General features: G+C 44.9%; 1 protein-coding gene across 1 annotated transcript in view; it reads right to left on the bottom strand.

Moving 5' to 3' along the window:
• Positions 1-15,986: 15,986 nt before the first annotated feature.
• The window catches only part of TRIM16 (tripartite motif containing 16), a 22,151-nt gene continuing 11,093 nt past the window's right edge, over positions 15,987-27,044 (bottom strand). The window contains exons 2-6 of the mRNA XM_019502428.1: positions 26,117-26,212; positions 22,523-22,756; positions 20,567-20,738; positions 17,411-17,506; positions 15,987-17,168 (exon numbers count right to left, since the gene is read on the bottom strand). Of these exons, the coding sequence (XP_019357973.1) occupies positions 16,537-17,168; positions 17,411-17,506; positions 20,567-20,738; positions 22,523-22,756; positions 26,117-26,212 (1,230 nt within the window). The 3' untranslated portion in view covers positions 15,987-16,536. The remainder of the gene's footprint in view (positions 17,169-17,410; positions 17,507-20,566; positions 20,739-22,522; positions 22,757-26,116; positions 26,213-27,044) is intronic.

Genomic DNA, 27,044 nt, shown 5'->3' on the forward strand with positions numbered 1-27,044 from the left:
TGTAACTGATTTGAGTCAAACCTGTTTACAAAACTTCTTAAACCCAGACCCCTTCCTGGTTCACAGCCTCCAGCATGCTCTCCAGCCGTGGGCTGGGCTAAGTTGAGCTGTGCTGTCTGCTCCAGCGGAGAAGGGCTGGGGCCAGGGAGGGGGTGTTAACCGCCCTCCCCCCGAGTACAGAACTGGCCTGCTGCTAAACTTACTGAAAGTTACTGCTGGCTGCAACTGTGAGCTACAAATCCCAGAGGCACATGGAAGCAGGAAGAGGAAATGATAAGCAACCCTGCAGAGTCCTGCTGCTGTGATTCCAGACTGTAGATCCAAGCCCAGAGACCTCAGGGGCAGCAGGAAGAGGAAATGAACACACAGCCCATGTTGGCTATGTGCCCAGGAGCCATGCTCTACCGCCTCCCAACTTCTGGCCTGAGCCACTGCAGGCATGTGGTTGCATTCACTGAATCAGAAGTAAATGGGTGTCCAGTTGTTTCTCAGTTTAATCTCTGCATTTTAAACTAACCTGCAAAGACTGAATTGATTCAGCCTTGGGCTTTTTGACTGTCTGTACTTAGCCACAGTGCTTTGTAAATGCAGAGTGTCATGGAGGTACATTCCTTGTTCAGAAAGGGGACTGATCACAACACCTTCATACTGTGGGAGTCCTTGACTTACAAGGTTGTGGTTTGTAGCCCTGTATTTCAACCATGCACTCACCATTCATAACAGGGCAGCTAACTGTTCTCCCCAGACAGGAGAAAAATGGGTTGGTTAAGGCGTTTTTATGTTCTGGCACACCTCAGCAGTCCCTCACTTCTCCCAAGTGTTGGTCAGCAGCTTTCTTGCATGTAATTTTGAGCCCCCAAAATATGATTATTAATCCAACTCTGATCTGTTACCAACATGTCCTCTCTCTCCCTCCCTTTCTCCCCTTTCTTTTTCCTACATCTACTTTCCTTAACTCCAACATAGAAAAACAGGGGCCTCTTAAGCCATGTGCTGATTTTTTCCCCCTTATCCAATATGACATGCCGTGAATAGATTCCAGTCAGCTCACCACTGTATTACTTGGCACAGCAGAGCAACTAACTAGTAACGAGCAAAACTGAAGCTGACTGCCTAATTAAAAGTGATATATTTTTAATATAAATTATGAGTTTTCCATCCCAAAAGCTGATAAGTTTCTCAGTCTAAAAGTCTTCTCTGGTCACATTTTACATAGCATGATCATTTTTATTTTATTTTTTTTTTTGGCAGAGGGGAGGGTGACGGAGGGTGCGGGGGGGAGGTAGAAAGAAATTCCAAAGTTTTTGCATCTATTTAATGGGTAGTAATATGTAAATACCATTGTGGAAAGATGAAAAGTCCATTTGATTTGCATCAAACCCTCATTGGTAAAAGCTGTCGGCTACAGCGGCAATATAGACACAAAAAGAAGCATCTGTTCTAGGAATCTCCCTTTATGGGTCACAAGATGATCACAACAAGAGTGGGGCAACCAAAGCAAAACGGATTGACCACAACTTTCCACGGGATAGGTAGCAACTGATCCAAGACCATTGCATTTGCTAATGAGAACAGCCATGGGCCAACATCCTTTGACCTTCTGTACAAGCTGCCCTGTGCTCAGCTGAGACAGTGCAATGCAAAACAGCATTGCCTGAATTGCCCTGTCGTTGTTCCAGTGACTGACCATCCATGCAATTCCAGACTAGAGAAGGACACTCAGTGCCCAGAGGAATCTAGCTGGGATGTTTGATGTGACTAAATGCCCAGGCTAAATACATTGTACAATTGCTTTAACATTTGCAGACAGGGAGCACGGAGCTGGAGGGCTCCTCAGGACTAGGCGCTTTCCATGTACCCTCCAACTGGTAATTAATCATTTTGCAGGATATTCTAGTCTGGTGTCACCCGCTCCACTGCCACTGGCAGACAGCAAATGGCAAATGGCATGGTCTTCCCATTTGCAACAGAGTAGCAAATAAATGCTCCAGGTTTAAAACAGAATCTTGGTGTTGTTAAAAGTGAGCTTCCAGCAAATTAGAGGTTCTGCCTCTTCCATGTGCAGCTAGAGAAACATTTGGTATCACTTGAAAGAGCTGTAGATACACTGTAGAAATCCCTGAGACAGTCCCTGAGAAGCCAGTTTGCAGAGCAAATACACTTCTGGTCATTTTTTTCTGATCCTTCTTTCTTTAGAGCCAAACACGTACGCCTGGAAGTAGAACCATTGCTACTGTCTGTGCTACCCTAGTGCATTCCCTCAATTTTAGTGTAAAAATTTGAACAATTTTTATCAGGTCAAGCAACCTTATTTGTCCACAAAAAAAAAGGGGGGGGGATTTTTTATTTGCAAAAAATAATCCATTTTAGGACAATACCTTTGCATAATTTAAAATATTATACCATGTTTAAATGCATTTTTTTACATTCTTACTGAAATCCTAGAAAATATCATTGATACGGTTTTCCTAAAATTCAGAGGGCCACCTCACTAACATTTCCATCATGTTTCTGAAACTCATGGTTCAGAGACTACATGGTTTTCTGCCTTTTTTTTTTCCCTTTGCTCATTTATAATTGCCTGGAGACTAGGAGGCTCACACCAGATTGAGACTGAGACTATCCCAGCATTCTTGCTTACCTTACACCCATGCCTCAGCCTCTGTTAAATTATGTGTGCATGTTTTAGCATAACTTAGATAAACCTATCCCTGATTGGACCCTAACTCACCCTCAAAGACACCAAGGTAAAGGCAGAGTAAATCTACTGCTTTCAGCAGGCTCCCAAAAAAATTAAGGGGAACTGGGACAATACATTTGGCATTTTGCTATTAATAATACAAATAGTAGATAAATAGGTAGGTCTCAAAAGCACTTTATAAAGGTAGGGAGTAAATATTTTTACCCCATTTTAGACAGAAGAAGCAGAGGTACCTAGAGCGGAAGCAGCTTGCCCAGGGTATGCAGAAGGCCAGCAGCAGAGAAATAAATAGAAACCAGCTGCGTGAATTCTAGTCTACTGCTTTATCTAGCCCAAACCGTCTCTGTATAGTTAACATGAAAGATTCTCCTCTGCAGTTTGTATGAGGTTTAACAAGGTAAACCTGTACCTTCAAGCACAGCTGCAGTGCTGGTCATGAACATCACAGTTCCACGCGACCCTAAGTGCAATACAGATCTGGCTCTAAGGGACTCCGAGGTGTGGTAGGAGGACTGTCCTGAACTTCTGATCCTATACAGGAATCAAGCCACCAGCTTTCTCCCCCACCTCTGCCCCTGCCTGGCTGCGCACCTCATATTTTTCCTTCTTATCTACATTTTTCAGCCCAGCATATTGTAAGTGCTCAGTCTGCCGGTATTTCATTCATCACTAGAAAGCCTGATGGCAGGTTAAATCCCTATTATTATTTATCTGCTGCAGTGCAATATCCAAAGCATGTTTCCCTCCCAAGCAGAGCATCAGTTGCTTTTAAGATACCCTTGTTTATATTTTTGGACAGCAGGTGTTTTTCATCCCCCTGCATCCATTCACCAGATACTTACAATAATGCCTGCAGAATATAGCACTATTATGTCTTTAGAAGTGTCAGACTGGGTGCGCAGACATTTCTCCTTGGCTCTTTGACACAGAGATGAGGTTGAACCCCATTTTCTAATCTTGCATCATCAAATAGGCAAATTCATTTCTAGATACTGCTCCCTCCCTCCTGTGCTGTGGGTTTTTAACATTAAGAAGTTGGATCTACAGTCCCCAGCAGTGATCAACCCCCCACACTGAGAAAGCTGCTATGCAGACATATTGTAAGAGGCAGTTCTTGCCCCTCAGAGGCTACACTCCAAAGAGACAAAGGAATCATTTGTATCTCCATTTTCCAAGTAGGAAAATATGTCAGTGTCATCAAAGCATTTGCCCAAGCTCACAGAAAACAGCGACAGAGCCAGGAACTAGATCCAGATCTGAAAAATCTCATGGACAATCCTGTGCCTTGCTCACAAAGTCATCTCTCCTTTCAGCACCTAACCCTAAAATCAACTGAAATTCCAACTCTGGCCATTTCCAGAAGGAGACAGAGCTCCCATAAGGTACCTGATTGCACAGCAATATAACTTAAGGTGAAATGATTTCCCTCTGTCCTGCAGCTGAGGATTGTCTTATGGCCTAAGCCTTTAGGAATGATAAAACCTGTCATTTTTGCAAGTGTAAACCTGACTGGCTACTGCAACATGAGTTTTGGCACCTCTCTCACTGCTTAGCCATAACAGTAGTGCAGTGAGGAAAAATGTGACCCATTATCCCATCACACCTCAAAAGGGTTTTGAGCGTCCAGGGTGCATGTGATGAACTCTGGAACACCCTATAGTACAAAGAGTGGGAAGGCAGGAGATCCGGTTGACCCAGTGCATCCATGGCTTGGTGACTCATTAGTGGAGCAAGGCAGTTATAGAAAGGTGAAAGGTGGGAGCCCCCGTGGACATAGTGCTGGAAAAGCACACACCCAAAGGGGAAGGGCACAGCAGTTTCAGACAGAGATACGTTAGAGGAATAACTGTCCGCCAGTGCAAGCTAGAAGCAGCCTCTAAGCTGCTGTTAGCCGCACTGATGCTAAGTGAAGAGTCACAAAGCTGTAATCATCCCCCTGAGGCCCTCTCTTTTCCCATACGGAGCAGGTCATGGTGCAGGGGGAGCTTAGGGCCATACACACAGGTTTTTAAACAGAGTTTAACCCTTTCGAAAATATGTGGCCCCAGTCTCCTCCTTCTGACACCAGTGTAAATGAAAAGCAAACCTAGTAAAGCCATCACTGTCACACTAGTGACAGCTGGTGTGTGGGGAACGCTCAGATTGTGATTTTTTAAACCCAGCATGTCAGCCAATACCTCTGCATCTTTCAGTGTCCTTTAGACAGTTAAGGGAAGAAAAATACCTGTCTCCTTCACCAGAAGTAGCTTACGAAAAGTGCCCTGAGTGCTAGGTTATTCTCAAGGAATTTTCTTTTAACAACAGAGAAAGGGGGTGAGGAGTGAGGGGGGACGACCCACACACAGTTGCGCCAAAACTTCAGCTGGTTTCGCTGAGTGGGTCAAGTCCTCTGCCAGATTAAAAGCTGCCCTTTTGGTTGTTATAACCTTCTTAAAATCCTCTTGGGAAGGTCACTCTGACTCTTCTGGCTGCCTTAGTCCTAAAGGGTCATTTTGTTGGAGCATTTTTCCATTTCTTGTTCTGCTCCAAAAACTCAACCTTCCAATCAAGGAGGACATGTTGTCAGCAGGAGGCCCATGTTTATTAAGTGACAGCAAGCCCATTCCCTTCCAGCCCCGCTTTGATTCTCTTCTTAGATATGTTTTCAAGTTCATTAGCTTTCTCATTTTTCCCTTCAATCATTTTCTGTCTCTTACAAGCACATTGCAAGCGGTGAGCAGACCAGCAGCAACAAGAAACCAAGCCCTCCATTCATCACCTGCCAGGTAGAACACTACCCTGCCTGAGTGGCTGGTCTGCCCGCACCCCTCAGCCCGGGCCCACAGGGCTCAGCACGCCTGGGGAGGCAGGATGATTGAGCCTCTGTTAGCATGAGGCCCAGGCTAGGCAGTGAAAGGGTAAGTGAAATGAAATCAAGGCAAATTATGTATGTTTTTTTTAATGAGGCCAACAGCCTAAGGGACTGAAAGGGGCCATCAGATTGTTCCTGTGAAGGTAGGAAAAACAGTTCTCAAACCAGAATTAAGACATAATTGGGCGGGGGGGGGGACTTTCTGCATTACTCACTGAACAGAAAAAAAAGAGTCACCTCTGCTGTCTTTACCCGAACCATAAAGCCAAATAGGCCATTGTTTACACAAGGACTTATCTGTTTCCTATAGAAAAGCTCCATTAACAGAGCACTGCCATGCACAGACAGCAGCTCAGGCCCAAAAAAACCCTATCCACTAGAAAATCCCTTAGTGCAAGAAATATGCTCCACCGTAAGTGGCGTTAATATAATCTGGATAAGAAGCAGAGCCCTTTGAATCCTTGCTTGTGAAATAGGGATGATATCTGCAATGAAATGCAGTTGTCATTCCTATCAGCATAAGCCTGCGGTAGCTTCACTATTTGTGTAGTTTCACTTTAGGTTTGCAAATGAATAAATAAAAAATGTCTGCATGTGCACATTTATGCATGCGTCCTGATGAATAAATAAAAAATGTCTGCATGTGCACATTTATGCATGCATCCTGAGCGCGGGCACAAACATGTATGCTGCAGAGGTTACACTCTCTATCTGAGGAAACTCACCTCAGCCAAGTGACATTTATCTGCTTGCCTTGTGTAAATGGTGGGAGAAATTGGAGTTCATATCCACTGCCACAGACACATCTACCATGCCTGCTTCTGCTCTAGAGAAGTCAAGAAGCCCCATAAAACTCAGTCCCAAATTCTTCTGGTTTATGAAACAAGCAGCCTGAGTGGGCAAAATGCCATTAGCCACCACTGCTCTACTTCCATAACCACCTTGATCAGCAATCCTCTTAAAAACTGGACGGGGTCAATACTTAAATAGGGGTTTTTTTCCTAACAGGAACTTAAGAGGTGACTTTTTTCCTCTAAATCATGAATGGATGAGTACCTTGCACTGCAGAAGAAATTACTTTTCTTGTAATAAGACTAAGGTCCTCAACCAGTGATGCTCATTCAAGTTCCCACAGCACGTTTCACAAGAGGTGGGGTGCAGACCTCTCTTCTGGGGCTGCAGTCCAACAAGACAAGCCCATTCTTATACGCTAGTCTGTCTTCGCAGTTTTAGTTGGCTGTGGTAATAGTCTTTGCTGCTTGTCTTAGTTTCTTAACTAGGTTAAGAAGGAAATGACTCCTGTGGGCCAAACTACTGTCCCAGAGGAGGTTGCATTTCCATGATGAATTAAATGAGTCCAATAAATGAGTGAGTTGAGATCCATATAGGACCTTATGGATTATAAGCTAATTTTAAGATGTTTTATCATGCTGCTGAACAGCAGAAGTGGTTGCTTTATCTCTTTTCCCAATGGGGAAAAAACAAAAATAATGATCCATGAGCACTCCTCAAGCCAGGAAACAATTGACCCCCAAGGTCCCTTCCACGCCTAACTTTCTATGATTCTAAAACAAAATCTCCTTAATTCAACAAGAACAATGGAGCAGGCCCTTCGACAACGCATTTGACAAGCCATAACCAAGCTCCAGCACCTACTGAGGCAGAGGCTGGGAAAGGAAAGCACTCACTCTCTTCAAAGGAGAAATTATATATTAAATCTCATTGAAACAGAAATCTATTTAAATGGGCCACATACAGCTAGATTCAATTCTAGGTCTGTATCTGAATTTTGAACCCTCCCAAAAGGTAGGAGGTAGGGGCTGAAGGTGAAGAATCTATCGAGTCCCAAGGTCTCCTCTGTGCCTGTACAGCATAATGAAGTATAGTAGTTAATGAACGCTGCTGTTCGCTAGTGTTTTAGCAAATCGCACACAAGGTATTTGCATGGTCAGTGTCATGTCCAGCCACATTTGGTTCCCCAGTTTAATAGCCAGGTGCCACTTCCAGCTGGAGTGGCATGGGGTAGTCTTAGGCACATGCCTCTGGCTCCAGAGCCAAACATCTTAACCACTGTCATCATGAATCTGATGAAGCTAGTATAGACTACAGTCTATTCTAGTCTCTGTATAAGTGAAGCCATCAAGTCCCATCTAGTGATCCCTGTATTGAAGAGGGCTGTTCAGCTTTTGAATGCATGTTTGGATTCTGTAGTCCTCATATACAGCTCAAGGGCCTGCATGTTCAGAGGACTGTGGAACATAGGACGCAAGGGAACAAAGCTAAAATAAATAGGGTGATGCATAGGGAAGAGACGAGAGGGGCAGTTGATGGCCTGTTCCAAGGTGTAAGCAGTGCTAGCCGCAACCAGGGAGAAGAGCCACTTCAGCAATAAGCTCATCATCCCCTATGAATAAGACACGGGCTCTAATGTGTCATAACCCGAGCACTCCAGCCAAAGCTATTTGCTGCCTCCACAATAACAATTTCAATCAAGCCAGGGTGGTAAATTACAGTTTATTTTAAGTAGCCCAGTTTACCAGTAACAAAGAGCTGCCCAAGATCAAACTCCTGACTTGGCCAAGTTGTGTTTCAGACTAAAGATTTGGCTTACAGCATTAAAAAGCAGATGTCTTCATAAAAGCTAATAAAATACACTTGGATAATTAAAAACCTTAATTAAAAATGCAGAGACCAAATAGTTATATATTAACTAGAAAATCTGTTTTGACATCTGAAATTGCTACACAAGCTGAATCCCCTTGTATTCTCTCCAGACCATTTACACTGTGGTGTTTAGCTGAAAATTCTTCCTGACTCAGTCCAACTGTGCTGTATTTGCTGCAAAATTGAAACCATTTCACAAGTTAATTTCAAATAATTGCAGTCTGAGTAACTGGCTTGTTTGCAGGCCCATATGGACCATCTCCCCCCTGTACAGGCAGCAGGAAAGAGGCTCTTAATTCTGGGAAGAAAAAAAAAGTCCTTTATCTAGTCAGGCCAAAGAGCCAAGCAAGAGGTAGTGCATCCCAGGAAGATCCTGCTTAAGGAACTAGCTTCCCTGCTTTAAAAAAATCAGGGTTATTTGGAGTCCAAGTCAAGGTTTCCTTACAGAAACATGGTCCTACTAGCGACTACACCCCAGGTTAAGAGGGGAACAGGAGTGAGCACAAACAAAACCTCTTCACAAAGCCTGGATCTGGGTTCAAGTAGAACTGGACACAGGCCTATCTATTTACTTTGCCAAATGGAGAGGGAAGGTAAAGGATAACTTCTTACTTCCACTTCTCACTTCAATCCCCACTCTAGTTCTCATTCCCCACATCAGTTCCTAGTCAAGGGCAGTAGCCAGTTCTACCAGATTTCTACTCCTGTCTCACCAGCACCTTCCTAACTAGCTTCAGTTCACATCCAACGGCTCAAGCACATCCACCAGCTGAGCTGAGCACAATGCCTGAGCTGACCTAGCTGACTCCTAACCCACATTGCAACCAAGCAGGCTTGTGGCTCTTTTTTATCAGCAATCCTAGCAGGGCTTGCATCCTGATTGGGCAGGAACTGGTTGTCTAGTTAACTACTTCCTTGCCAGTCCCAGGTGAACTCTAGAGACACTTCACAGCAGCTGTGGAACAGCACAGGTATAAGAACGGTTTGGTCAGGGCCTCTATCACTGTGAGCTGTCACAAGCACACTCCTGGGAGCCCCTCTGCTGGGGTTGATCTGTGGACTGGAATTATAGCCCCTGCTGCTCACTAGGTGAGGAGTGAGTGTTTGTGACACACCATGTTGATGAGCTCCATTGAAATGTCAATAAATCAATCAATACATCCTTAGTGCTTCTGGACTGATAGCTCTTAAGGCCAAATGGGCCCTATAATATGGTCTCATTTGAGTTTCTGCATAACAGGCCAAGAGAAATTGCAGACCTCTGCATAACAGCTGCATAACAAGACATAACAGCTTCTGCATAACAGGACAAATAAACTCTGCAACAAGTTCATACCACGCAACTCATTCAGAAAGACACCCTCTCTTGATTTAAAGTCTTTCAATCAGATCTTGGAGAGTCTCTGGGGCAGCTGTTCCAATGGTGAATTACCCTCGCAGTTCAAAATATGCACCTTATTTTCAGTCTTCATTTGTCTGGCTTCAGTTTCCAAACAGGGACCTCGAAGTGCCTTTCTCTGGAAAAGAAAGTCCTGTTTCCAGTTCAGAATTAAATGCTGTCAGCATTTTGGTTTTGTTCACGTTTGTCCAAAAACAATTAAACATTCATGGAACATTTTGATTGAAGGGGAAAATTGTGGGGAGGGGGGAGGAGGAGAGCACTCTCAAAAATATTCACAAAAACGAATTTCAGTAATTTTACCTGCCCTTTTGTATACAGAACTAGAATCAAGTAACTGACACTGATGTGCAAAAAGAAACTGGAGTTTCTGTTTAAACTTCTATTCCTCCTCTCCCGCAGTCCCCTGTTCACTTTGTTCCTTACCTTTCCACCCATGTTTTAATATGCACTTAGTAAGGCGGCATCATACTGGCTCTGAGTTTCAGTGTGTATAATACGAAAAGAAGGGGGAATCATTTCCACCTTTTAGGCCTTGTGCCTACTGGATAAAGCACTGGATGGAATTCCTGGCTCTGCCACTGTGACCTTGGCCAAATCACTTCTCTGTGCCTCAGTTTACCCACCTGTAACATGGGGATGATATTGACCTCTGTTATAAAGCAGTTGGAGATCTAAGGACAAAATATATTTTCTTGGAGTTGGGTATTATTGTTATTCCCTTTCCAGATATCAGGCCTTACCCTTGGTAGGGGTAAACTGGCCCCATTGCCTTTGAAGTCAATAGGATTCTACTGATTTGCACCATTTATGGATCTGGCTTATTCCTCTGTCCTATCCAACCATTAGGAAATGCTGTTGGCTGCAGGAGTAAGGGGCCTTTGCGAAACTCCCTTTGCAAAAGGCACACCTAAATCAGCATGCAGGTATTCCTGAAAAGGGGCATCACTGCAGGGGTTCCCTCCATGCGGCCGCTTCCTCTAAGCTCAGGAAGCTGTGCTCAATAATGATTTTTTTAAGTGAAGGGGAATGGATGGGGGGACACTGGGTGACAGGTGGCAGGTTGAGAGATATTACTGAATGGGAGAACACTCACCAGTCTGGCTGCTAATTAGCATGAAGCTTCCTGCAGGATGGGAGGGCTCATGCTGTCCATCAGGCAGCATGTCAGGGGAGCCCTGTTCAATTAGCTGCAGAGGGAGGGTAGGCACCAGGCCTGCTGTACAATTAAGGCTCATTGTCTTTTCCCCTGTGAAGTGTCTGTTAACATTTCCCTTGGTTCTGGAGAGGCTGAAGCTTAGGGGCGGGCAGGGTTTAGCCCCCTTTTCCAGCAGGTTTCCGCTGTGTCATTGCACACTTGGTAGGAATTGTACCCTGGCACCAAGGGGTTGAGACTGAGAAGATTGGCAGCTGCTCAGATGGGGGACATTTGAAGGCAGCCAAGGGATGTTCCCGTCTCCTCAGTGCACCTGCTCACCTCCGGATGATGGCTGTATTGTGCAGACAGGCTCCTGTGTCAGTCTTGTACTCAGCTGGCCCTTGTGCGCCGTTCCTGTCAAATGTGCAATCAGGGACTCCTCCAACTGCTGACATTTCCTTTGCCCCATGGGAAGACCTACTGCACAGCATATAAGAACATACCACAAGATTTCCCCTCCCCAGGTCAGATAATTACACCAGAGTCACTCCACTGGATCAGACCAATGAGCCGTTTCATCCAGTGTCCTGCTCCCACCAGACCCAGTCCCAGCTGCATCAGAGAAGTCGCAAAACCCAAACCAAAGGTAGGGATGGAATTACCCAACTCAAGGGGAAATTTCTCTCTATCTCTCACTAGTCAAATCTTTACTTATGTCCTGATGCATGCAGGTTTGTCATTGGCCTAGCCAGGCTAGTATCTGATCTCTAGGCAAAGCCTTCATACCAGCTCAACTAGGCAATTAGACCAGGGATAGACAATGTTGCTCACTGATACTTAGATCCCAATCCCAGAATCTGAGACCTGATTGTACCCATTCCTATTTTATAAGAGTGCCCAGCTACCTCCTGGCCTTTCTAACAGTATACAGTCACATTAATAGGATGTTTTCCCTTCTTCTCTCTGCAGGGTTTTCCTTTCACAATAAAGATTCAAGCTCCATAGGGCACATCTCTACCCACGCACACACACAGTTTGCAGCACCTCAAAGCCATTTGAGGTACTGCAAACCGCACATGGCACATATGTACCCATATGCTGTGCTGCTAATTAACAGCATGGCATTTTTTTTTTTTTTTTGACACTGGGAGATCCCAGTGTAAAAAAAAAAACACCACTAAAACAAGCAGTGAGGTGCATGCGACAGCAGCTTGGTCTGCCGGAAACTGGAGCCTGGCTGGCCAGAGCCATACTCTAGCCACTGGCCAGGCTCTGAGCAGCCAGATCAGCACAGTTGCTGCTCAGGGAGGCTCCCAGGACTCCAGGTAAGGCTGCTGGGGCCAGCCTCCCCTATGCCACCTGGGTCTTTTGCCAGGCACTGGTGCACATGTGCAGAAGCATGCCCAGAAACAAATAGCAGTGACACAAATATGTGCCGCTGCTATTTGTTCCATGGGAATCACACGCCCCTACACATGCACAGGCAACCAACACAGGTTCATCAGTGGCAGGTCCTGTCAGACCAACCTGGTGGCCTTTTACGATCAGATCACCAGATCATTAGATGCAGGGGTAGCAGCGGACATAGTCTTCCTGGACTTCCGGAAGGCTTTTGACACTGTCTCTCACCCCGTTCTCATTAAGAAACTGGGGGGCTGTGGTGTAGACACCCACACAGTCAAATGGGTCGCCAGCTGGCTGGAGGGCCGCACCCAGAGGGTGGTAGTGGATGGGTCCTTCTCAACTTGGAAGGACGTGGGCAGTGGGGTCCCCCAGGCCTTGGTCCTCGGGCCCACGCTGTTCAACATCTTCATCAGTGATTTGGATGAGAGGGTAAAAAGCACCCTGTTCAAGTTTGCTGATGACACTAAGATGTGGGGGGACGTGGGCACACTACGTCCCCCCATGGTCAGGGGGGATCAGAAGGCATTGGGGGAGTCACTGTTCCCCCGAGCACAGCCAGGAGTGACCAGAAACAACGGTCACAAGCTGGCAGAGGGTAGATTTAGGTTAGACATCAGAAGGCGCTATTTCACGGTCAGGGCGGCTAGGGTCTGGAACCAACTTCCAAGGGAGGTGGTGCAGGCTCCTACCCTGGGGGTTTTTAAAAAGAGGTTAGATGAACACCTTGCTGGGGTCGTTTGACCCCAGTACTCTTTCCTGCCATGGCAGGGGGTCGGACTAGATGATCTGCTCAGGTCCCTTCTGACCCTAGAAACTATGAAACTATAAGTTCTGCTGCAGCTACCAGAGAGGATTGCTGGAGTGTGACATAAGATGCTTCCTCCTTTAGGAGTCAAGCACTCTGGCTGTCCCAGTGAGTTTGGCATCCAAACTCAGTTCCACTGCATGCCTGGTCACTAGGCTGCTTCTGAGTAGGCTTTGGAGATGTTTGCCTTTAAAGAATATGACATTACATCACTCGAACACAAATCACTTCACAGGCCCTGTACAGCCAACATGAAAGAGGAGGAGTAGAGAAAGGGCATGCGGAGAATCCATTCCTTGTCTCATTCCTGCTTTCCTTCCTGCTTTCTCCTCCTCCAGTTCTCTTTGTTCTTCCATCCTTTTGCTGTCACCTCCTCTGTCGCTATTTCCCTCTCACACCCCCAGACACTTTCACATTTGGTGGGAATGGAGCAGAGTACATTCATGGGGGGACAACTGAGCTGCTGCTTTGTTGCCAGGCAAATGCATAGGGGAAGTGGCTTCCTGGGAACATACTTTCAATTTAATTCTACTAATCTGAATCACTTTTGCCAATGACAAATCTGATGAACATAAGGAAATGCCAGCAAAACCCAGACTTTGGCTTTGGCATGAAGTAAATGTTAGTAGAAATTAGGCACCTAAATACCTTTAAGGAGGTGATGTTTCAGGCTATGTGTTTTAAGCTGGCTTTCTTGTTCCATTACTTGAAACCTCACCATCTTCTGATATGTGGCCCATAGTGAAGTCCACATGAGCTGTTTCCTTTCATCATGTAACTTTGCTGCTGGTGACTCTAGGGGTGAATATGGCTCTAGAGGTTTTGCAAGCAAAGGGAGTGCAGCACCGAACCCTTCATCACCTTACATTTATTGTATTAACAGCAGCAACCTGGTCCCACAGCTCTCTCCTGGTGGGACATGAACGCACATCATTCAGTGACAGTCTGCCCAAATCACAAAGCTGCTTCACTGCTAGGTCATCCTGCACAGCTCCGCCAATGAGTTTCAGTCCCAACCTATAGCCTCCCCACTGCAGCCTCACTCACACTATTTCCCCTCCTTTCCAGGCTCTAATCCTCTCTTCTGAACAGGAATCACCAGCGACACCAAAATGTAATGCCTTTTACCACATGTGGTACAACGCCTTGTAACAAATAGCAGGAAACCCCTTTGTCAGGTATGAATAGGAACTAAGGCCTGCAGAGGTAACAAGCAAATCATTGCCCCAGTGCTAGATATCACTTCAATACAAATTCCTTCCAAGACTTAGGAAGGCAGGATTGCTTCCAGATTCAGTTACCAGCTTCTTCGTAGCAGCGAAGCCCGTTTTGTTACAGGATAAGGGTGCCCTCTCGTGGTACCTCTAGCTCCTCTTTCCCGTTTCAAGTCCTTGTCATATTAGCATTTCTTTGACACCCCCTGATCCTGCCTTTCATTTCCCTGTAGCAGAGGGCACACTTTTCCTTCTACTTTCCAGTGTTTTCTATTATCTGTTTCTATAATGTATTTATGCTGCTTTCCAATTAATGTCAGTACTTGCACAATAACTTAGACATGATCTCTCTGGTCTTTTCCTCTTGGAAGCTGTCTTGTATTTCTATTTTCAGTCTTTTTTCATTTCATTTTCTTCACATATTTCATTTTTGGTTTCTCCTACCCCTCTCTGTTCACTACAAAGCTTCTCCCTTTGCTTTTGGACTTTTCCAGTTACTGATGATGGATTAATGGGCTGCTTTCTGCTGCTTCTAGGGGCAGTGGGCTTGCTTCTCCTCTCCTCACTCCATCCCTTCAGCTCTGCTCCTCTGTTATGTCTAGGCTGCTCTTCTTGTTACAGGCTCTGGAAGCTAAGCTTGGGGGAGCTGAGCAGGAAGACAAGGTGCCATTTGCTTCCCATGTGCTCCTGGTACCTGGCATCATTCAAGAACTCGATTGGTCCCCTTGAGGCTTATCTACCTAACCAAAGAGCAGGTGCAGCAGCAGAAGCTAGAAGACAACCCTCATCTGTACTTAGGGTGCCCATCATAGAGGACAGTCTGGTTGTCTTCTGTCTTCTATTGATACAAAACCGGATGCCTTTATGTCCTCTATTTTTCTCTTAAAGAGAAAAATAGAGGACATAAAGGCACTGGGTTTCATATCAATAGAAGACAGAGTAGCAGAAAACCAGAATGTCCTCTATGACAGCCCCCCTAGCTGTACTGCTTCTCTGTCTGCCCCAGTCTATCCCTGCAGAGAGGTGAACAGCCGAAGACCCCAGCCTCATTCAGTTTCAGCCAGAACTACCAACAATGGCGGCCACTGTGGTGATAGATTTTTTTTTAAAAGGACACTTGCCCACCAAAAACTATATGGAGACCCACACACTCAGCTCATGTAGGGGCCACAAGCCGGTGGCTGATGATAAATTTCAGTCTATAGATTGGACTGGAAGCTGAATGGAGAAAGGTTACCCACTACTAATCATCTGTCTTTCAGGACAAGGTGATTTAACAAGTCACATGTGTACACAATATCAGTCATATCTGAAACCATTTTTTTAATCAAGTGGTGTTTATTACAGCAGTGGATTTTTCTTATGAGCATATGTCTTGGTTGTACATGTAGGGGCTTTGTTCCTCAGATTGTATATGAAAGCCATGCGTTCTGTACCCACCCAGGCACCGGCAGAGTGAAGTCTTTCATTTGTGCTTTGGTGCCATGTGGAACTTGTGCCCCTGTGCCATGTGCCACAACTTGCTTTGTGCCCAAGCCTTCTAAGAATAACAAAATAGTGTTCTCTTTCAGTGGTTCTGCTTGGGCACATCAGATGCTCCACCATCTCTTTGCTTAAGTGGAAACCAGTGTTGCCATCTCTTATTTAACAGTGAGAGTCATGACTGTTAGTGTATTTCTTTAGTGCCCTAGCTGTTGGAATCATGACACCATATAATATTTGAGTCCATTATAAAATTGCAAAGAAAAGTTTCAAAATGTGAAGAAAGAGCACCTGACAGGCAAAGAAACCCGGAGACAAATAAAAGGACTCTCCTTTAATGAGAAATTTATTCTTTAAAATTAACTGATGATGTTTAAGCTACTGGGGGTTTTTTCAGGAGATCTATGAGTTTTGAAAGTTTCAGGTTACCAGTCCTTGGGTTGGTATCTAATCCTATCATTTTGATGTTACAGTAGTGTAACTCCACTAAAGATCTTCAGCTGGTATAACACACCCCTGTCCCACTAATGTCAATAGAACTATACTGATTGACATCACTCCATGCTTCAAAAGTGAGATCAGAATTGAGTCCCCAGTTGGCATACGTTCGCAGAAGAGTGGTGGAATACTGGTCCTTTTAAGAGAAGTTAAAATCACACTGAACAAAATAGGCAAAAATATATTGAGGGAGCAATCAGTGCTGACCCTCAGAGAAAGGCCGGCATGAAGGATGGATTAAGCATCAAGATCAAGTCAGGTCTTTTCCATCTCTAGAGTATGGGATTCTTGAAACCAGCTTTGGTTATGGAACCCATTCTTGAAACCCCAGTAACATGTATTCCCAACTACTTGTTACTACAGTAGCATTGATCCACATCCTAGGTCCTGGCTGCTGCATCCAATTCAGATGCTGAATCTGCATTTGAAGAAAGGATTTCCTCAGAGGAAGAAACTGGGATTTTCTCTGCCTCTTCCCCCAGTCTTATTATCCTGACAGAATTTTCTTTCTTTGAAAGCCAGAAGGCAGGGTACAGTGGCTCAGCAAATTCACACTCAAACTTGTGTATCAACGTCATGGTATCAGAAGTGAGCCCATGAAAGGACAAAGTCCCTTTAGGGTAGTTCAGGTAGACACCTATTCTGCTGAATGTGTCTGTTTCTAGTGGCATCTCCACATCACTGTACCATGCAGAGAATCCCTTGCCGTTCCAACTGATGCTCCAGGAGAAGTCATTCCCTGAGATGCAGCTATTAGTTTCTGACCCCTTCCGGTCAATGCTTTTGTATGTCACACCAAGGTAAATGCCAGGTCCCGATATCTCAACCTCAAAGTAATAGCGACCAATGTACATACTCTTATCTGACAGCACTTGACGCCAGTGCTCAAATCTTTCTGGGTCATCTGGGTATGGGTGTTCCCAAGGAGTGGTGTTTGTCACCTTGTGGTTGTCCTCCAAGAGCCTGAGATATCTGTGAGCTGTGACTGGGTCAAATGTTAATGGGAATGTGTCTGAATGAAAAAGAAAAGAGTGTTCTTAAAACGGTCGCAATGACTTGTCCAATGGACATGCTACAAGTTTAGCCCAAAGTATAACCAATAGATTTCAATGCTCCACCCCATACTCTGCATTTCCTATGTACCACAGGATTAATTTTCCTTAGATTTCCCATGTATACAATTCCAGATTACCCTAGAAATCTCATCTCCCCACTAAAAGCATGTCTTTTAAAGGCATTAAACCCAATACTTACATTTGAGAAAGTCACTTCTAGTTTTTGGCTCTGGAGCAGATATGTGGTGCTTGGGTGATACAATTGCAGATACCAGCGTTTTGATCCCACAGTCCTCTTTAATAATGGAAAGACAGCAAGGTATGGTCAGTATTTCCAGCATTAACCCTGTGTTTTTGCCCTAGGAGGAGTGCCCCTGCTGTAACTTTGTGATGTGGTAGTAGGACCTATTTTATTATGTTATCAGGAATAAGAACCAGTCCAGTTCCAAAGGTACCTCATTTCAAGAAATGATTTTGTGACCACACAGAGACAGTGGGCCTGATTCTGATCTCTCAGTGGCACCTCCATCCTGAAGTTATGTGTTATTTGGGACATGGAGTAGGTCTTCTAGTGCAATGAGGGCCAACCTTTTTGGCAAGCATGCTGCAAATAAGTCCCGCCTCCAAGTGTCACACTGATCTCTTTCCCCAGCCCAATCGGCTGCTCAGCTTTCTACTTCCTGTCCTGTGCTCCCTGTCTGCTCTGATGCTCTTCTTTCTGCTTCCCACCCTGCCACTGTCCCCTCCCCAATCTGCCATGTTTCACATGTAGAGGCTGCCTGTGCCACTGATGGCACCCTTGCCACGGGTTAGTCACCTCTCTTTTATCGTGTCTGAACAGCACTAGATAAAATGGGGCAGCAACCTGGAAAGGAGCCCCTAGGCACTCCCGTATACAACTGATAATCATATCAGTGAAGTTCCAGCTGTGTGAAACTGGCCTAAGTCAAAATGAGAGCCATAGACTCCTGGCTTTGTGATGGCTTGTATAAGTGTACCTGGATCTGTAATGAGGGAAACCATGCTCTCGTGAGGTCAGGAATGGTCAAATGCAGTCAGTGAGCACTTCTAGTTAGCTTGCCAAGCTGTTTTTGTCTCAGCCAGGTATAGGGAGTATTCCTGGGAAGTTACTCTGGCCTAAAGCAGGAGAAAGGCTGGGGGGAATTGGGTGGCTTAGTGCACCAAAAGCATGATGAGGTCTGGGCTACCCCCATATCTCCTCAGATATGCCCATTCTGAGTGCATGCCTTGCCTTTTCATAATCTTGTTTTTATAAGGGAGCAGGGATGTCATACACTGAAAGTTTATCAAGTGCAGAAGGCAATGCTTTGTGCTTGATTTTATTTCTGCTTTTACATAGAGTTCACTCAATGGAATGCAAGAATCTTGCAGTACCTGTTGTACACCACACTAGGAAGTACTTTTTTTGTTTAATCCAGGGTGTTTTTAGGGCTTCATGAGTTTTCCCCCCTACAGGCTCCTCTCTCTATCTCAAGCAGCTGTTTCACAGTTCTTCCTTACAACGTATTTCTTTATGTTAATTTAATCATTAACAAATTTGCCAATGACATCACCGTTGGGAGGGGAAGCAAATCCAGAGAGGAAGAGAAGTAGGACAGAAGCTATAGGAAAGAGATGCAATGCTGGTAGAAAATAATTTTGCCATCCACGGAAAGAAAAATAACAAGATAGAAAAGAAGGGGTATCAAGTTGTCATCCTCAGCCATCATACTGTACCCATGAAAGGCAGGACACATATTTACAGGGGAAGTGGACAAGGGGTAGACTGAGCTCTCAGAGGTGCAGTTCATGGAGGTCCTGGTAGAGATGGGCATAGTATTATAGTTAGGCTGTGCTGCTGATTTACTCCAGAAAAAAATATATTTGCTACAAGTGCTAAAATTTTGTTTTGAGTGAAAACCAGCTAAATAATCCTGGATTCTACAACTTCTCCCCATTATCTGTGTGTTTCTCAAAGAAAATCATTTCAGTCCCAAGGTGACTCAGCTGATTCATACCAAAAACAGCTCCGTTTCTTTGTCACCTCCAGCCCATGTCTGACTTTGTATCAAGACTGCCAGCAGCACAGCAGATAACACAACATTGTTAGCAAGCCTGATGATATCTCATCCACAGAGCCTCTAAGCAGGAACAGATAGTACCAGCACCTAATACCAAATGAGCTTTGCTTTGCCGAGGAAAACTTGAGAGACTCCATAAACAAACAGGATTGATTAGACCAGCCGACAGCATTAACTTGTTGGGGCAACAAATTCAGCTGCATTGTATCCTATTGCTTGTCAGAGTTCCATCATGGATTTAAAAGGAATTAGGATAGCAATACAGATAGCGTTCAGGCTTTTCCGCACAGTAAATCATTAAGTGTTGATTGCATGTGTTTATCATTGTAAAGAAAGGCAGAGACAGAACTGAATAAAAGAATTGGTGGAGGAGAGAGAAACGCCTGCAGTGTGTTTCTCCTGGCTCACTTGATTAATCAAGCATTGTACTTAAATATAAAATATCCTTTCCTGCCCCTTATGCTTGCTCACCCACTAATACACTGCAAACTTTTCATGCCTGCTATTAGAGTTGGGTGGGAAACAGGTGTTCCCATCCTGCAAAACAATTCAAGATTTAAAATAGTCAATAGCCTGGTACTCCAGAAACTTCCCTGGGATACAAGAAGCCCAGGTCTGAGTGCCTGGATGGACTCACACAAATCAAGAAACTTAAGCCTGGACCTTCCACATTCTACATGAGTGCCCAACTGCTGGGTCATTTTGCATGCTTGCTACCTTTGACAAGAAACTCTGCCCTGGCTCTAAAGCAGGGGTGGGCAAAATGCAGGCCACAGGCCAGATGCAGCCTGCCAGGCCATTCTATCTGGCCCGCAGGGCCCCTAAAAAATTTAGAAAATTAATACTTATCTGCCCCCAACTGCCTGTCATGCGGCCCTTGATGGCTTCCCAAAACTCAGTAAGTGGCCCTCCACCCGAAATAATTGCCCGTCCCTGCTCTAAAGTATGTTCTCAAAAACAGTTCCATCAAAGCTGCATGTGCTCATGGAAAGTTTGGGGTTCAGCGAGTTGAAAACTGTCAGCAAAACGTCATGACCAATCAGCACCGTCTGTTTTCACAGCAGTCAGCACAATGCCACAAATCCAGTGCCAGGATCTTATTACAGATCAAAAGACTGTTCTGCTGGGTTGTGTTATATTCACATGCTGAGTTGCATAGCATGCAGTTTCTCAGGGCCTCACTTTTGCCAACCAGCAAAAGGATAACAGTATGCATACACATACACGTACACATCTCTGCAAATGCACATTAAAGAGTTACAAAAGAGGCTTACCTTCCTTTGCAAACTCCTGGAGCTTTTCCTTATAGGAGATTCGGAGAAGCTGTAGCAAATGATCTGTTGACTCCACAACAACCTTTCTGATCCCTGATAGTTTATCTTTCAGTCCGATGTAAACACTGGGAAGCATGTCCACCCCTGCATTCTTCTTGAATTCACAGTATTCCTAATCCAAACAAAAAAATCTGGCTTTGTTTATTTCCTGCATATATTTGGCTGGTTTTGTACCACATCCAATTCATGTCAGTCAAAAGCAAAATCCCAGTCAATCTCCATAAGAGCGGGATCAGACTTGGATCTTTAAAAACTCAACCTGAACATGTGTTTTCCCAGCCAAACTCGGTGACTGTAAAGACTGAGCCAACTCTAGCTAAAGTAGAGCAATCTCAGGACCTAGCTACCACCTGCCATTTCACTGAGCACATTAGAAAAATTAGAGCATGGTCATAAAATGATGAAGGACATAACATGCCAGGTTTCATAATGAAATGGCTAGGGTTTGGGCTGTAGGAAAGCAATAATTCCAGCACTCTCCAAGGAGAAGGAAGAGAAATACCTGAAAAATATTAGGTTATAGATTAGGGTTCTGCCAAACAGCTATGTTTCGATTCAGTTTTGGATTTGTCTGTTTCAGAGGGACAGTAATTCGTTTTGGTGTTTCAGATCACTGTTCTGTTTCAATGCATCCGAATCTGTGTCAGAGTTTCGACCCTGTTTCAGTGATTCAGCCATAGGCTATAATGGGGAATCAATAAAATACCTATAGCTGTGTGATTGTTGCCTGATTTGGATGAACATTGCAGGGATGGCAGCCCCTTCTGCAGGCATGAAGCCTGCCAAGTTTCAAGGAGATAGGTGCAGGGGTTTCTGTACACCTGCACCTCAAACTGTTCAAAGCAAAACTCATATCACTTGCTGGCAGCAGCAGCAGCATGCTGTCATGCCACGCGCAGATCCAGGGGCCTGTGCCCCCCCCCGGGAGGAGTCTGGCACACCCCTGCAGCCCTCCCAGGGGGCGCAGGCCCCCAGATCTACACATGGAATGACAGCGGGCTGTCGTCTCTCCCCCAGAGCACTGGGATTAGAAGAGACCTCAAGGACAGATCGTAGACACTGGCCAGCTACAGATGCCAATATCAGAGCAGTCCTTCCCTCCTCCCCCCGCTTCCCCTTCCCTCTTAGTTTCTGTTTCCCTGCAAGGCCAGCTCTGAAACTCCAAAATTTTACAAAACATCTCTGAAATGTTTCAGATGGTTTCATTTTGTTTCGGAGATGTTTTGGAGCCTTCTGTTTCATTTCAGATTCGTGTTTCAGGCACCGAAATGAGCCGAAATACCTCTCAAAGGAAAAGGTTGCCGAAGTTTCACACACCCCTATTATAGATCTATGATATTCATCCGGGCCCAATTAATGATGCCCTCAGAGATTTGAGGAAACATTTTTCTGTCTTTTATTTTTTAAATAACTGAAAGGAAAAAATAATCCTCTCCCAAATCAGGCTTTGAAATAGAGAGTCCCACAGTAGGGGTACCGTCCCCATTGAGCCCTTCATTCGCCCAAATCTATCATTACCCCATGTGCTCTAACAGGAACAAGCCTTTACCAGACCTCAGCTGCTCTGTAGTAACTGTCCTTGTGCCTGCTGTAACCCCACAGGGACTGCTAAACCCAGGCAGTTTAACCCTGAATGAAATAAAGCCCCAGGTTAGTTTTCTCGTACTGCAGGGTAATTACAGACATGCAGGCAGCAGTAACTACATACATGGGGCACAAAAAATTATCTGACTAAATGGAGTTTCAGTTAAAAGAAGTTTGGGAGCTGCTGCACTGCAAGGCAAGAAAGCCTGGACTATGCAATCAATACTGCATACTTAACCTCAATGCTGCAAAACCTGCAGCTATGCTATTTCTCAAGCCCTTATAATGGGAATGCCATGTAGAATATGGTACCTTTAGGAAGAGGGTGTCATTGGTGTGGGAGACCATTTTCTCCACCCTGCATTTGTTCTCCTCCATCATGGCACACTTGTGTTCCAAGTGGATCTTTATCCCATTGGCATGATTAACTGCAGCACGTTCCTTCTCCTCCAAAAATGACAGCACATCCAAATGGGCCTTTTTGACAGCTTCCTGCAGCTCCCCAAACTGCTCTTCAACCAGGTTTCTCACTTCAGAGATGGAGCTCTACAAGGAAAAAAGCCACCATTATTGTCTTTTCAAACATGCTTTTGCTGCCTGCCATCTTCCCTGCTGTGTTGGCCTTGTACCTTATTGGCAAACACACTGGGACAGCCCAACAGAACTGCATGTGGACTAAGGAGAAACCTCCATAGCACAAGGGCAGTGACAGGTTCAGGTAACTGGTGAATCTGAAATAAGAGACAAGAACAAGCTCTTGTTCTAGAAGACTCACTGTAGTTCATACAGGAATTCACTGAGAGAAGCCCTATGGTTTGTGTTATATAGAAGACTACAATTTATGAGTACAATGGCCCCCTTCGAGCATTGTAAGCAACATATCTAAGGCAGATTAATTCATGGTCAAATGTCCCAATTGTTCCAGACCTGAGATTCTGAAAAGGGCTCCCAGTTTTCCAGATAATACCCCACATTTAGTTGCAGTGGGGCTTCCAACCCAATGTACAGGTTCCCACATCGGATTCTGGCCTCAATTCCCCAAAACACTTCCTTACACACATACTCTGAGGACAGTTTTAGGCTCCTAGGTTTTGACTGGTTTGAGAGAGCTGGCCAAGACAATACCTGTCTATAAGTCAGGGGTACCTAACACAAATTTAATTGAATGCCACGTGCAAGTGATACACTCCAGTGAAGGGCTGCCGCTAGGGATCCATTCGGTCCTCACCAGGCTAGCAAATGGGAAACTGGACTGCACATGCAGACATGTGCATACGTTCATGAATTAGCACACAGCAAGGCCAAAGACCTTCTGTTTGGCTTTTCAAATACTTTTTCATTCAACAATGAAAGAAATATCCAGTGGACTGCATGTCATACATCTCTGGAGTATGCAAACTTGACCTAACTACTGGATGCTCATAAAAGGGCCACCCCTAACACCAATAACAGTTGTGGCAAGTAGCTGTATGAGGTGAACTGACCAAAGCTCTTAACAGCCTGGGCAGGGAATTTCTGTTTCTTTTCAGAACAGAAGATTGGCAGGAAGGAAGCAAGCCCTAGCTCCCCTTTTGGTGTTACAGAGACAGGTATATGGCACTTGGCCTTAACCTCCTGTTAGTCAGTGCCAACATGTCCTTGGTGTGGGGAGACTTGACGCCAAATACCCAACAACAGTACTTCTTAATGAGTAAGGGGCCCTGTCCGTGCAGCACCCTTCACTTATTTAAAATGATGATGGTCAAGTTGACAAGCAGTAAAGCTTATTGGGGAGGAAAGGGTGCTACATGTGGTATAACAAGAAGCTTGCAATGCACCGACAGCAGGGGGATATATCTATCCAGGGAGAAATCAGAGACAGCTTTATCATACGGCAAAGATCTACTAAATTCCACCTCTGGGCTCTCCCTCCTAGTGCAGGACTTCCCTTCTTTTTTATTATTTCATATTAACTTTAAAATGAACATGGTCCTGCTGAAAGCTGTGTCCCTGGCACTAAGAACAGATGACCCAGATGTATCCATAGCTCTGACAGTGATACTAGACAGTCACCCCAGACAGTACACAGCCGCTGTGTTTCCATCCTAACTTTCAGGATTGTCTTCTATCAGCTAGAGAAGCAGCTGACAACTTATTGACATGGTGGGCTGGGGCTTATTACCTGCACCCCTGCCTCTGATCACAAATCTCAGCCTCCCAGAGATTCCTTACCACCAATCCCAGGCCCCTCTGCAGCAACAGTAAGAACAGGCACAAGGGAATAGCAGAGGGCTGCAGTGGGGACACGCAGCACAATGCATCTGCATGATCCCCCATACCACCCCAAGTCAAGTTGCATCCAACTTCTGTGCCACACATTGCCAACCCCTGGGCTAGAGGGCAGTTAGATCTCCATGATCCTGTCCCAGCATTCCCACTATGATCTGTGCACTCATCCAACAGAAACTGAGCTGAGACCATCAAATTATTGCCCAGAGGCCACCAAAGAGCCATCAGGAGATAATGGCTCACACCTGGATGTGAAGTGGCTGCCTAAGAATGAAGGGCTTTGTTCCTCATCAGCTATATCACATGCCACATCAACCCTCTGGTTTTAAGTATTATTATGCAAGGCACCTAGTGAATTACCAGGCAGGAAAATAACATCGGAACAGTGCTATGCCAGAAAGCAGCTGTACCGTGAAATGAAGGGAGCGGTCTATGGATTTAGGTGAGTGCAGAGCAATTGCAAGAGGGTAACAATCATTAGTCACTCTTTTAATAGTGTGAATATGAGACTGCTCTTGGGAAGGCTCACGCCCTGCAGAGAGGTGACTCACCAAAGATGCATTTTGCAGGCAGCTGGATGATATCATCAAGAAATTGTTTTGGGATTATTTTCCATAGCAGAAGCCCACACAAAGATGCTCCCACCCTGCAATGCTCAATCTTTCAGCACTGCAAGCATTGTTCCCTTTTGAAATGAGCAAATCCAGTTGGATCTAAGACAAATCTATCCCCAGATCTCCCTCTGAACTCAAAAGAACCTATAACCTTGTAGAGGTTCAAAAAGGTTTGTTTAATTTACAGGTTGAGTACATTGTATTCTTCCTGCAACTCTGACCTTTCTGGCTCCACCCAGACCAAGAGACTAATGTACTTTTGTACTGTTACTTTTCAAGGTAAAAGTGAACTTTAAGCCTAGAAGTGAACCCCAACTGTGGTCCTCATGTGTGATCTGAGTTTACACCAAATCCAAAGAATTTCAGATTCAGTGTCCCTGGGAAAGAAACTGGTGAAGTATCCGTCTCAAGTCCCCATATGTGCCCAAACCTCAGAGCTGAGATCTGTCTAAGGAGCCTTGGCTCTTCAGCACAAGCTATAGAAGTTCATGCTTTTAGCTCTAAAGGCCTCTCAGCTGCAGTAAATCTAGCAGAGGCACTAAAAAGTATCTGAGTGCCGCCCAATCACCAGCATATCTGTCCTCACAGCAACCTCCGCGTTAGGGCAGTGTTGTTATCCTGTCATCTACAGATGGGGACAAAGAGGCTAACTGGACTTACCCAGGGTCCCACATGTAGTCTGTGGCAGAGCTAACCCAAGTTTCAGGTTAGCACTCTAGCCGTCCTACCTTTCTAAGGCAGCATAGTTCCAACCTGACCCATTGCTGTTGTCTCCCTTCTTGTAGTCATCACAAAAAGAAATCTCTAGGAGGCAGCAGGAGTAGTGGCTTAGCACTCACAGGGCATGGCACACCATGGTTAAGGGGGGCCTGGACTATGTCTAGATGAAAGGGACATGGAGTCTGCCTACACCTTACTTGAGCTGTACTTGATACATTCAAGCCCTTGTCAGGTACAGTGCTACTGTTTCCATGCTATTATCAATATGGTCTGAGGAAGAGAAATGACACAAATTTGGCCTTACCACAATAGACTGAGTGTTATTCTGCAGTTTGATAATCGCATTCTCAGCAGACTTTATTTTCCTGTCATATTCCATTTGGGTCCGAAGAAGTTCTCTCTGTGAATGGATCAAACAGACATTAATGATGCACTTGCTCTGACATCAGGGATGGTGGCAGAGAAGAGAGGCGTTCTGAACCCCTACAATTACTTTTTGAATAGCCAAAGCTTATTGGAAATCTATACCACCCTCCACAGAAAAGAGCAGGCCTCAGATGCAAAACACTCTGGGCATTTTTATTTGCATCAAAAACAGCAAGTAAAACATACTTTGTCACACATGACTGCAGAAAATAACCCCTTGAGAATGTCAGTCATCCAAAGAGCATTAGGGAGAGGGAAGGGAAATCTCAGAACAATTTTCTAATCTGTATGCCCCACCAACGAGTAAGGGATGTACTAGAGCCCACAGTGCAAGAGCCTGTGTCTTTCATACAAAAGCTAGAAACAGAGGTAGTGGTTAACCAGAATAAGATCAGCCCCCTTTCCCACCAACCTAAACCAGACTCTTCTTCCAGCCAGCCATTTCTACAACCAAATCCAAAGGTTTCAAAGTTCTGCAGCTTTCAGTAAAGTTTCCCTGTCTTTTTTGGTCTGATTCTGAATTGGTCTCATTGAATTTTACACCAATTTAACTCCAATTTAATCAATAGAGTTATGCGTAGATAAATTAAAGCAGCCTACACATATAGAATATGTATATATAAATTAAATATATATAATATAAATTAAAGCAGGCTCCTGTCAGACCAACCTGGTGGCCTTTTACGACCAGGTCACTAAATCATTGGATGCAGGGGTGGCAGTGGATATAGTTTTCCTAGACTTCAGGAAGGCTTTTGATACTGTCTCTCACCCCATTCTCATTAGGAAGCTGGGGGACTGTGGCG

Source organism: Gavialis gangeticus, unplaced genomic scaffold (assembly GCF_001723915.1).
Source record: "Gavialis gangeticus isolate Ggan-Ray unplaced genomic scaffold, GavGan_comp1, whole genome shotgun sequence".
NCBI lineage: Eukaryota > Metazoa > Chordata > Crocodylia > Gavialidae > Gavialis > Gavialis gangeticus.